Genomic DNA, 12,695 nt, shown 5'->3' with positions numbered 1-12,695 from the left:
GGTTTGTTATACAATGGTTTACATAAACCAGGAAGGAAACCAAAACCAGGAAACTACAGACCAATAACTTTAACATCTAATGTCTGCAAAATAATGGAGAGAATGAAAAATGAAATACTATATAAATAAAGGATAAAGGATTTATGGCGAAATATCAGAGTGGTTTTAGAAGAGGGAGATGTGGATCCAGCATCCTTAAGCCACAGGTGTATTGGCAGTTTTCTTTTATATAGAAAAAGCATATGATGTGGAGAGAAGGTCTATTAACTAGTATAAATGGTCAGTTGTACTTGTATTTTTCTGTCTTTTTAACAGACAGTCAAATATTACTATTAGTTAGGTATTAGATTACAGGTGTATAGCATATAATTCAGCAGGATAAAATCCGAAGAGAGCAGCTAACACTCAACTACTGGGCAAATCTACAGGGACATGAACAAGATCATCCAAGATTAGCTGGGAAATAGAGAAAAGAGGAATACAGAGCTTTGGCTGGATGGTGAGTAGGAAAGCAACTCAATTTAATCTGGATCAGGTCAGAAGAAAAAGGACGCGGTTTTTATTTTAAACTCACATACAATGCAGATTCATCAAACACTTTACAGAATCAGTTTGATGGGACTTATGGTTACTTTTGTGGGTACCAGCACAATATGGAATTAAAGGAAATTAAATCTCTGTTTCTACCATCCATCCATTCGCTTCCGCTTATCCTTTTCAGGGTCGCGGGGGGCGCTGGAGCCTATCCCAGCTGTCATGGGGCGAGAGGCGGGGTACACCCTGGACAGGTCGCCAGTCTGTTGCAGGGCTAACACACAGGGACAGACAACCATTCGCACTCACATTTATACCTAGTGGTAATTTGGATTATCCAATTAACCTATCCCCACAAGCTGCATGTCTTTTGGACGGTGGGAGGAAGCCGGAGTACCCAGAGGGAACCCACGCAAACACGGGGAGAACATGCAAACTCCACACAGGAAGACCACGGCCTGATGGTGGAATTGAACTCAGGACCTTCTTGCTGTGCGGCAACAGTGCTAACCACCGTGCCACCGTGCCTGTTTCTAACAATGACTGTGTTTTCTACAGTCATTGGTTTCTACACTCATTTTCTATGAGCGCTTGATCTTTGTTGTATATTTGCTGCTATGACAACTCAATTGGGTTGGTTTTACAAAATCCAAAGGAAAGTAGGAGAGAGGAGAAGCACAGGAAGGAACAGCATAGAGAAGATCACATCTTTGACTTGGGCATACAGGTTTAAACAGCACATTATTTTTAATAGGATAGCATTATACAGGAAAATATGACAGCAATAGAGAAGATGAGACCATAGAGCGTGATTTAGTGCATTATCGGAAATATGAGGTTGAGAGAAGACAGCTAATCCAAAAATTTGGTTACATGAAAATGAAACTGGACTTTGTTGATTTATTTCAAAAGAGCTCAAGAAGTGTCTCAGCAGGCCATATTGTGCTCTTTAACACACCATGGGTTTTTCTTTTTTTTGTTTTGTTTTTTTAGTAATTTCGGTCCACACTCCATACCAAATGGTGGCGGTAATGCACCGTCGTTGTTTGAAAACCGCCAACAGAAATAGCAGAAGGAAGAAGAATAAGTTGTTTGTTTGTTTGTTTTCCAACAAGCCTTTATTCAACATATGTACAAACAAACAAAGGCATCTATTTGTCAACTGAAATCACGTATCTTAACTGCAATACAGGTTGGACAGGTATACTTATATGTTCATTTAACAGAAGAAGAAGTAGTGCATTTTGGTCTCTATTTCGGACTTTTCTGTATTTCTTGAGGAACTTGAACGTAGCAAAGGTAAACGGATGTGACGCGGGTGAATGACGTAGGCAACATTGCTCAAGATGGCTACGCTGGTGTCGTTAATGGTCAAGTCCAGAACAGGTATCAAACATTTCAGTGAGTGCGGCAAACTTTCAAACGGACATTACAGATTACTGCTCACACGAGCGGCTTTGAAGTTTGCGCAAGTGCTTCTGTCGAAGTGTAACTTGGCAACCACTGTGTCCTAACTTGTCTGCATGTGAGGTAGCGCTGAATGTCACGATGCAGATCAAATGAAGAGCGAATAGGATTTGTTCTTTTAAAATATTAACGTACACGTCACTGTTGATGCAGTTTATTGATTCTCCTCAGTTCTGCTAGTTTAAGATACGTGGGACACGTCTCAATAAATGCAATGTAGATCGTGTTCACTGTAAGCTAACCCTGTGTGTTGATTGAAGACCTCATACCACTAGGTAACAGTCAGGGCATAATAGTGGGGCAATATCATGTCCTACATATAGATTTTTTTTAAAAAGTGTCACGTGCCGAAACTGGATTTAAAGCGAAAAAAACTCAAGTGAACGCGCTTGTTGTTCTGATTTCAGGTTTGTTGGTACCTGGTCAGCTCTCTCTGCTGGACTCGGTGAGGTTTGCGTCTAAGAAAGCCGGCGGCAGCAGCAAGAACCTCGGAGGAAAGAGCCCTGGAAGAAGATATGGCTTCAAGAAACAAGATGGTAGCAGCAAACAATTATATCCATATATTTGTATTCCAAGTTAGGACCTGTTCTAGCCTGCAGTATTGGGATGTGCAGGTGAAGTTAACAGGATGTGGGACAGTTAATGTATTTTTGTGCTTTCCATTAGTTTTTATTAGCATTTAGTTTTAATGTTTGCTTGTGGGGTTTTTTCCAGAATGGGTCTGCTCAATTCAGTTTAGTTTATATTGGTTTCATGTTTAGCTTTTGTTATTATGATATGAGCAGCATTTGTCAGACTGAGAAATTCAGAAGAATGCAGTGATACAGCAATACAGACACTTGACACATGTCACTGATGGCTTCTAAAACTGGTGGCATTGCTGAATTTGACTTTTCATAGCGTAAGCAAGAAGTGTATACAATAGCTAGAATTGGCATAAAAGGTCGGGGCTGGAATTAATTTTTTATTTTTCCCCCTCTTCCGTGTGGTAGGAAACTTTGTCCATGCTGGTAACATCCTTGCAACACAGAGGCTGATGCGGTATCACCCAGGAGCTCATGTAAGTTGCACACTATCCAAAAATGTTGGTGTGATGGACTTTCAGCCTAGAATTAAAAGTTTCATCTTAACACCACACTGTCAACAGTTAGTTCCATGTGGCACTGTGAGCTGTAGGGATGGGTATCGAAACCCGGTTCTTGTTGAGAACCGGTTCCCACTGTTTCAATTCCTTGGAATTGTTTGCCATTTTTGCAAACGATTCCCTTATCGGTTCCAGTCGCCCCGAATGACGTCACCACGTTGCGGAGCGTCATTTACCTGGCAGGAAACACAACGCCTAAGCAGCTCAAACGCACAAAAGTTTGGTTATACTTTACGAGAACAGATGACAACAGGACAACTTGCAAAGTAGATATTTCATTTAAGGGAGGAAACACTATGAATATGCAAAAGCATTTGCTCACAAAACACGCAATGACCTTAAATGAATGTCGTGTTTTTAATTCCGCTCCGGACTCGTGAATCTCAGCCCAGCAGCAGCGGTAACGTTTGCACGTCCTCTCCCGTTAATGCGGCAGATAAATAATCAACAGTGCATATTATGATAGCACGATCTGCCTTATTACAAAACCTGCCATTACTGTGCATTTAGGTGACCATGATGAGAGAGACAGACAGAGTCTGGCTCAGATGCTGGCAGTTCTCGCTGCAGTCTACCGTTAGCGTCTCCTTTCAGGCCAGGATAGACGAATGTCACCGAGCAGTGACTCAGTTTGTGGTCAAAGCCTTGCACCCATTTGCCACAGCAGATGATTTTCAGTAAGTGAATGTGTTTAATTGTAGGCAGGGACATTACTGGATATTCTTGTGTAATTGCTACAGAATAATTTATGTTAAAAGTTGTTCAAAGAGAAGATCTAAAACAAAGTTCTAAGCTAATCGACCTTAGTGTTCTCCTTTTTTAAAAATAAGAATCGATAAAGAAGCGAATCGTTAAACAAAATCGAAAATGGAATCGTGAAAATCTTATCAATACCCATCCCTAGTGAGCTGTGGCAGACAGTGAAGAGCTGGTGTAACTGCTTTTCATCTTGTTTCACTGCTGGTCCTTTTTCCTTGCCCTGAAGGTTGGAATGGGAACCAACAAGACACTCTTTGCTCTGGAGGATGGCTATGTCAGGTTCACTAAGGAGGTCTATGTCCCAGCACCACGGAGCCCAGAGGCTACTCAGGTCATCACCAAGCTGCCAAGAGGAGCCGTCCTCTACAAGACTTTCATCAATGTCCTTCCAGTCAAGCAGGAGGGTAAATTCAAGCTAGTGGACATGGTCTAAAACTGAGCACATAGAGCTCATTCATATGTTGGTCAGGATTGTTTAGGATTCACCCTGACTTGGATTTCAAGAGGATGGCTGCTGACCTCAAAGATCTTTCCTGGGATCCCTGGAGTTACACGACTCTCTCAGTCTGACTTATAAACAAAATAATTTTACAATTTCTTTACAAAACAGAAATGAAGAAAGACATCTGTTGTTTCATTCGGTGTAAGTCTTTGAGACGAGAGTTAAAACTGGTATGAATCCAATATTTCATGGTGTCATTCCAGTAGTCCATGATACAGGAAGTGTGATGAAAATAAATGTACAGTACATGACAAGTAAAGTGAAGAGAGTAAATTATGATTGTAAACTGGACTCAGTTCACACAGGAATTCCCATCAGACTGAACTGAGGCATCATTGGTGTCATACTGAATATACATATATTTAGTGTATTAAAGTTTTCTATGTGAAAGTCTTACATTGAATGAGTTGTGTCAAGAGCCTTATTGTGTTTAAGTGCTGTGAGTTTTCAGAGTAGAAAAGCACTCTACAGGTACCCATGTAAGTTTTTAAAGGGGCAAAAAAAATAAATCTATTTCTAGACATTGCACAAAGTCGTATAGGAGATATGACTTGTCTGCATTTGTCCTTACTCTTTGATTGTGAATAGGCTTCTGTTTACTGACAGAGGGATCTGCTGCTATTGTTATAGTTGTGCAACAGGGTCAACTATAGTGTCCTTACACCAGGTAATTGAACATGCCACCAATTTTCTAAGTAAATATATTTCTAAAGGTTTTAATGACATTAAATTCTCACCAGACGTCAGTATCAGCTCATCCGCTCCAAACATACAAAGGAATCAAACCATAAGTGTCAATAAATTATGTCTAATAATGGAAAAATGACACAGGGAAAGTGTATTAAACATAGAAAAAAGGAAGGAAGGTGTGAAAAGTCATGACACCAGCTGAAATCTATCAGTGATTAAAAAACAATCCTGCCACTTAGTGCACATTAATATCAGCTGGTTCAGTCCCAGGTGATGGCCTTAATAAGGTATCTTGTTACCAAGGTTTCATGATGGGCAAAACCAATGAGTACTTTCAAAATCTTTGGATCTTTTGTTGCAAAAAAAAGAAAGAAAACAGTAAGTACCTCAACCACCATGGCTTGTGTGCATGCTCACCATGCAAGACTCCATTAATGAGAAAAAGCAGGTTGAAAGCTTGCTGAACAACATTTAGACAAACCTGTGTCATCATGGTGTGTGGTCATTTTTCACCATGGCACAATTGAAGAAAGGCTGAAGGGTGGACATTTAAGCAAGAGAATGATCCCAAACAGACAAGGAAACTCTTATGTGGTTTCAGACAAAGAAAATAAAGCTGCAAGAATTACCCAGCTAATCATCTGACCTCAATCCAAAATCTATGAAAAGAACTAAAGCTCAGAGTTCATAAAAGGGGCCCACAGAACCTGACTGTGGACAAATGAGTGAATCCCGCCTGAGCAATGCATGGGACTAACCTCTCCATACAGGAGGCATCTTAAAGCTGTCATCACCAACATACGCTTTTAGTATTAAATACATTTCAGTAAGCGTTATCAGTACTTTTTTCCAGTGTCATTTCTCATTAATACACATGATTTAATTTATGGACATCTATGGTTTGATTTCGTTGCATGTGTGGATTGGATGAGTTGAGAATTTCAAGTCAATAGCACATTTACAAATATACTCATCTGGAAATCTGGTGACACGTTCAATGTTCATTTTACTTGCTGTATATACTTCTTTTCATCCAATGCCTAATTCCTAGTATCACTAATCTAGAACCAGCTTAGTGATGGTGTGATCAGCATTAGGACAGAAAAATATGTAAAGGAAAAATGGTGCATTTACTCCAATAATTAATTAACCAAGAAGTGTCACAAGTGGAAAGTAGGTGGTTTTGTTTATAGCTTGAATGTAACTAGGTTGATTAGAATTGGATAAAATCAAACAAACACTCGTTTACCCAACCATACTCTTTAATATGCTAGAGAATGTTTAAAATGTTTATAACAGTATGCCTAAAATATTCTCCTATATGTGGACACTTGCAGAATGCAGGGAAGCTTTTCTGACCCAGAATCATTTGCACAGCTTTACATTCAGCAAAACTGTGAAAGGAACAATCTCAAGTATGGTGGATCAGTTTTATGCAAACTCCACAAAACGGTGTTTACTGTCTGATGGAAGCTGGAGTACTAAAAAGTACAAAGAGGTCTGATTTGAAATGAAGGGTTGATATTTTTTTCTGGTGCTCTATTTTTATATCTAATTAAGTAAAAAAAAACAACCACAAGATGGCACATCTATCTCACCTGTTACAGATGAGGATAAAACATCCAATGAAACTTCATGTTTTGGTTAAAACTGCTTTTTTCAACAAAGCAAGGGGACTTTCAACATAGGATTTCTAAATATAGCAGTTTATTTGTTTTCTTAGAGAGCATAAATTATTTCTATTTGCACACAATAACAAAATAATTTCAGAAAAACGGGTTAATTTTAGGGTTAATATTTTTAGCCTCCTAGTGTGTAATGATGTGCTTTAGCTTTTTAATGCTCAGACTAATAAAATCAAGTTAACAAGTTATCAGTGTACATACAGTATAAAATCTCCAACAAGGGTTTGACCTTTAACTTGACAAGCATCAAGTCAAAAAGAAAACTGCTGCTGCTCACAAAGCAGGAAATGGATATAGAAAGTTATCGCAGCATTTCTAAGAACCGGACTGAGAAGTCTGCAAGAATATTAAGAAAACAGAAGAAAATACAGTCAACTTGGACGTCAGACTGTAAAATATTCATTAAGTTAAATGGAACACCAGTGCAGGCTAAGGTTCTAGTCATCAAAGAGATGACAGAAAATATATAATAATATAATATAGAAAAATATAACTGCTAAATCAGAATGCAAAGCAGTGCTAAATATGATGGGACCGTCTAAGCTGCACAACCAACTCAGACGTCTGACAGTTTTCAACTAACAACTCATATAGATATTGAAAATAAGACATTGGTGTATGACAGCAACATAGATCCTGATTGTGATTTCTTTAACAATAAGACAAATGAATGCAATTATTATACAAATGAGCAACTTAAAAAGAAAATCAAGGTATAAAAGGGTATAACAATGGTCCACTTTAATAGTCGAAGCTTATATGCAAACTTTCAATCCATCAAAGACTACATAACACAGTTTGAACAGCCATTCAAGGTGACCTGGATAACTCCTGGAAAAGAAGAAGACTTTAAAATAAATGGATATGAATTCCTTCATGTAGACAGGATCAACAAGAAAGGAGGTGGGGTGGCACTTTACACTGATAAAAACCTAAAGTACGAAAGAATGGGAACAGTGACGACTGTTATTGATGGAGTGATGGAATGTTTATCAGTGGAAATAAGTATGGAAAAAGGGAAAAACCTAATTGTCAGTTGTATATACAGAACATCAGGATCTAAGATTGAGATATTTAAGGATAATATGGAGGACTTATTTACAAATATAAATCAGAAAAGAATGTTTATCTGTGGGGACTTTAATGTTGACTTATTGAATCCAAATCATAATAAGAGTGCAGAAGAATTTATTGATTCCATGTACAGCATGGGTTTATTTCCACTGATAACAAGACCGACCAGAATAACATCTCATTGCGCAACTCTATTAGATAATACATTTACAAATATAATAGAAGGAAAGATAAAAAGTGGGCTGTTAATCAACGATATAAGTGACCATTTACCTGTCTTTGCATCTTATAATTGCCATTATAAAGTGAACGATGGACACAAGATTATTTACAAAAGAATAAGAACAGAGAAGACATTAAACTGTCTTAGAAATGAACTTTTAAAGCAAGATTGGAATATTATATATGAACAAACAGAAGTCAATAAAGCTTACAAAGTATTTTTAAGAACATTTAACACATTACTTGATAAAAAAAAAAAACTGCCCAGTAATTGAAATCAACAGGAAACACAACTATGTAGGAAGACCATGGATAACTAAAGGACTACAAAATGCCAGCAAAAAAAAAGAATACCCTATATCGAGAATTCATAAAAAAAAGAGAACCATAGAAACTGAAAGGAGGTATAAAACTTACAAAAATAAATTAACTAATATAATGAGATCCTGTAAAAGAGAGTATTACATTAAAAGGTTAGAGCACAAAGATAACACAAGAGGTATATGGAATGTATTAAACAGTATTGTAGGGGTGGCAAGACAATGTGAAGGGGACCAAATGGAAAAAAACAACCACACGAGCCTTCAATTGTTTTCTAAGCTTTGAATATATTCTCTCTTTTTATGGTACAGAGGTTTTCCATCATGCTCACCAGCAACACATCTAAAAATAACCACACAAGCCTCTCAACAAACCCCTCCTTAAATAGATGCTGGTCATACCATCACCAATAAAATGTAAAAGGTCTTCCCACCCACATAGCCCAGCTACAAAAACCTATACAGTGAAATACTGCGGTTATTTTTGACACACCTCACAAATATCTGATTACAAAACACCCCCCAGCTAAGCAATATCCCAACTAACTAAATCAAATCAAACTGAAAATTCAACCCACTGCCCCCCCGCTCTCATCAGATGGTTCAACTCCATTCAGGTGAACATCATTAGGCCATAATCATGTGTGCACTCCATGACTAAGGCCTTCAGGAAGTTGACTTCAAGGGAGGGAGAGAGAGAGGTTAACGGACTTCAAAACAAAAACATAACAAAATCAAAACTTCCTATCAGACACTGTGAGTGCCTACATCACTTAGTGAGGGAGATGCTCCCAGCACCCTCACAAGTATAATAATAATAATAATAATAATAATGGATTGGATTTATATAGCGCTTTTCAAGGCACCCAAAGCGCTTTACAATGCCACTATTCATTCACTCTCACATTCACACACTGGTGGAGGCAGCTACAGTCAAAAATGAATCAAGGAATAATGATTACCCTGGGTACTTTATAGAAGGGACAAGAAGTATTAATAACATGAAAGAGATAGTAAATGGTTTTAATGAATTCTTCGTAAACATAGGGCCAAAACTGGCAGAAGAAATAAAGGTTGATGGAACAGAAAGGGACACTGGTGAAAATATTGAAAGGAATAGAATAGTGTTGTAGTGCTATTTTGGGTTTTTTGGTTTTTTGTGGGGGGGGGGTTTTTCCATAACTTGTGAATCTGCAAATTTACACATTCTGTATTTTTCATATGAAAGAAACTATACTGTGGCGGGGCTTGCTTATTTCTTGTTTTTGATTTATGTATGTTTTGTTTTGTTTTGCTTTACTTTTGTTTCATAAGTTGTTTGTTTAATTTAAGACTAAAAGAAAATTAAATGAATGAGAGGTAAAACTTGAGGGGGTACAACATTAAAGTCAGGCTCAAGTCCTTGAAGGAGTATGTCCTTAATATGATAAGGTTTCAGGAAAAGTGGGTCTGGGCCACATGACAACAACCCACAACATATATCACTCCTAGTGAAGAAGTACCTCCAGTGAACATTAGCAAACGGCCTGCACGAAGCAAATAGACTAAATGATTGACAATGATTATGGTTATGGAGGCTAGTATTTTTGGGAGTGGTAACTTTTTGTGAAATAATTTTGCTACTGTGCGCAAAGTAATCTGTTCTCCGTGTACTTTGATTTAAGCCCACGATGGTCCAAATTGAACAAATCATGGTGTAAACCAGTCATTGATGCACCAACTTTTGCTGACCTACAGAAAATGGTTTTGTTTGTTTGGGGGAGGGGGAGGTTTCATTCTTATGGGAAAGCATTTTATTAGCAGAGCAGGTGGTGTTTTTTTAAATTACTGATTTAATCTAATAAGTGAACACAATGCTGCAGTCATTAGCGCCCTCATTTCACAGCAAGAACCTTCTAGACTCAAACCTTAACCAGGGCTTTGCTGTGTGGAGTTTGCATGCTGCCCCTTTGGGGATACTCTGACGTAATTAGTGAGACTAAATTGGCCCTATTGTGTACTCTGTGTCATACTCAGTGTCTGCTGCAATAGCCCTCCCCATAACTGGATAAGCAATTAAAAAAATTAAGCCAGAATGATCTCCCACCACCAGTATCATTTCCTGCACAGTCCTTCAATAACTGATGAATTTATTCCCTCAATGGCACTTTGACATCACCAAGCATTTTTAAATCCAGTGGCAAACCATATAAATAACAACAACAACAACAACAACAACAACAATAATAATAATAATAATAATAATAATAATAATAATAATAATAATAATAATAATAATAATAATAATATCCATCCATCCATCCATTTTCATCCGCTTTGTCCGGGGCCGGGTCGCGGGGGCAGCAGCCTAAGCAAAGAGGCCCAGACCTCCCTCTCCCCAGCCACCTCCTCCAGCTTATCCGGGGGAATACCAAGGCGTTCCCAGGCCAGCCGAGAGATATAATCTCTCCAGCGTGTCCTGGGTCTGCCCCGGGGCCTCCTCCCGGTGGGACATGCCTGGAACACCTCACCCAGGAGGCGCCCAGGGGGCATCCTTATCAGATGCCCGAACCACCTCAGCTGGCTCCTTTCGATGTGGAGCAGCAGCTGCTCTACTCTGAGCCCCTCCCGGATGGCCGAACTTCTCACCCTATCTCTAAGGGAGAGGCCAGCCACCCTTCGGAGGAAGCTCATTTCTGCCGCTTGTATCCGCGATCTCGTTCTTTCGGTCACTACCCACAGCTCGTGGCCATAGGTGAGGGTAGGGACGTAGATCGACCGGTAAATTGAGAGCTTCGCTTTTACACTCAGCTCCCTCTTCACGACGGACCGGTGCAGCGTCCGCATTACTGCAGCTGCAGCCCCAATCCGTCTGTCGATCTCCGGCTCCCTTCTCCCATCACTCGCGAACAAGACCCCGAGATACTTGAACTCCTCCACTTGGGGCAGGAACTCATCCCTAATAATAATAATAATAATAATAATAATAATAATAATAATAATAATAATAATAATAATAATAATAACACATGATAATGTACAAAATAAATGTGCATCTATATCACACAGACTGTACAAACTGTTATAAATATGGACAATGCAACTTAGCACAACCAGTTTACTTTTTTTCTTCTTTTAGCTGCTCCCTTTAGGAGTCACCACAGTAGATCATCTGCCTCCATTTCTGTCACACCAACCCTGCAAGTCCTCCTCACTACATCTATTAACTTTTACTGAGGTCTTCCTCCTCCATATTCAACATCTGTTGGCCAGTAGATCCACTGTCTTCTCTGTGCACATGTCCAAACCATGTGAACCTTGCCTTATTAACTCTGCCACCTTCAGTTCTGGCTCTTGTTATTTGTGTCTTTTTGTTAATTTCACCATCTCCAAACCAAACCAGATAATCTGAGTCACAGCAGATGACTCAGATCTCACCCTATTCTTGCACTGACTTCTGTCACACCAGTCTTCTGCATATTCTCCTTTTTTACATCCATGCAATTTCTATGTGGTCTTGGCAGCTCCAACATTAAAATAAGACCCAGATTTCAATAACAACAATAATAACTGAGCTTATTATTATGTAAGCTTATGTAAACTCTCTTGCTTAAATAATTTGCTCTGGGATAAATAAAATATTCTGATTCTGATTAATTATTGTTTTAGCCCATTTACAGACTTACAAGCACCTACGCATAATCCACCTAATCAAACCCATGTGCAGTCATAAACATATATAAACAATTCAATACTTAATTTACAGGAGAGTAAGAAAACAGGAACTAATGAAACAATGCATTGTCCTCATACTTTTAATATTTGTTTCTAAATCTTATAAAAGAAGATATTTCCTCCATTATATTAAAAAACATTGTTCAGTTTTAAGGTTGGACTCACTACACCCACACCTAGAGCTTTGTCTGGTGTAGCCAAGTGGTAGAAGGCTTCCACTTTGGTGGTCTCAGGATCTCATCTGTACTTTTTGCAGATTACGTGCCCTCCAGCTCGTACTGGGATTGTTTGCAGCTAAGTTTTACTCATTTGCCAAGACCCGTTATTCCTTCACATAAAAGCCAGCTGCCATTATGACCCGGTTATGGGCACTTCCTGGGTAGGGTGTTCTGGGCATACTCAACACTCATTGGAGGACAGCCCAATGATCATTTTTTGAATTGATTATCCCATATCTTGCTTATCTCTGCACCTTCATATCCTACATTTCATTTTTAACCACATAAGTGCTTCACTAATCACATGAAGGGGCTTATCTGGCTCTAACTGAAGATTTGTCCACACACTCATGCAATCTTGTGTAT

The 12,695-nt window shown here is 38.8% G+C and overlaps 1 protein-coding gene across 2 annotated transcripts; it reads left to right on the top strand.

Annotated features, from left to right (window-relative positions):
• Nucleotides 1-1,819: 1,819 nt before the first annotated feature.
• Nucleotides 1,820-4,809, top strand: mrpl27 (mitochondrial ribosomal protein L27). 2 transcript variants are annotated; one of them, XM_082545448.1, is made up of 4 exons: nucleotides 1,820-1,920; nucleotides 2,409-2,537; nucleotides 2,994-3,061; nucleotides 4,131-4,809. In XM_082545448.1, exons 1-4 carry the CDS (start codon nucleotides 1,881-1,883, stop codon nucleotides 4,335-4,337), a joined length of 444 nt encoding a protein of 147 aa, XP_082401574.1. In that variant the 5' UTR covers nucleotides 1,820-1,880; the 3' UTR covers nucleotides 4,338-4,809. The 2 variants fall into 2 exon arrangements, with proteins under 2 accessions (XP_082401574.1, XP_082401573.1); XM_082545447.1 differs by having other exon boundaries at nucleotides 1,832-1,935.
• Nucleotides 4,810-12,695: the final 7,886 nt, after the last annotated feature.

The sequence above is a fragment of the Aulonocara stuartgranti genome (genome assembly GCF_965226115.1).
Source record: "Aulonocara stuartgranti genome assembly, chromosome: 8".
In the NCBI taxonomy this organism is placed as follows: domain Eukaryota; kingdom Metazoa; phylum Chordata; class Actinopteri; order Cichliformes; family Cichlidae; genus Aulonocara; species Aulonocara stuartgranti.
The sequence above is the reverse complement of the archived record's forward strand: the minus strand, read 5'-3'. Positions and strand labels throughout refer to the sequence as shown.

Coding starts and splice junctions, on each gene's coding strand:
- mrpl27 (XM_082545447.1), top strand. CDS start 1,881: ATGGCTACGCTGGTGTCGTTAATGGTCAAGTCCAGAACAGGTATCAAA. Junction 1,936..2,408: donor AACAGGTATCAAACATTTCA/GTGAGTGCGGCA, acceptor TTCTGATTTCAG/GTTTGTTGGTACCTGGTCAG. Junction 2,538..2,993: donor TGGCTTCAAGAAACAAGATG/GTAGCAGCAAAC, acceptor TCCGTGTGGTAG/GAAACTTTGTCCATGCTGGT.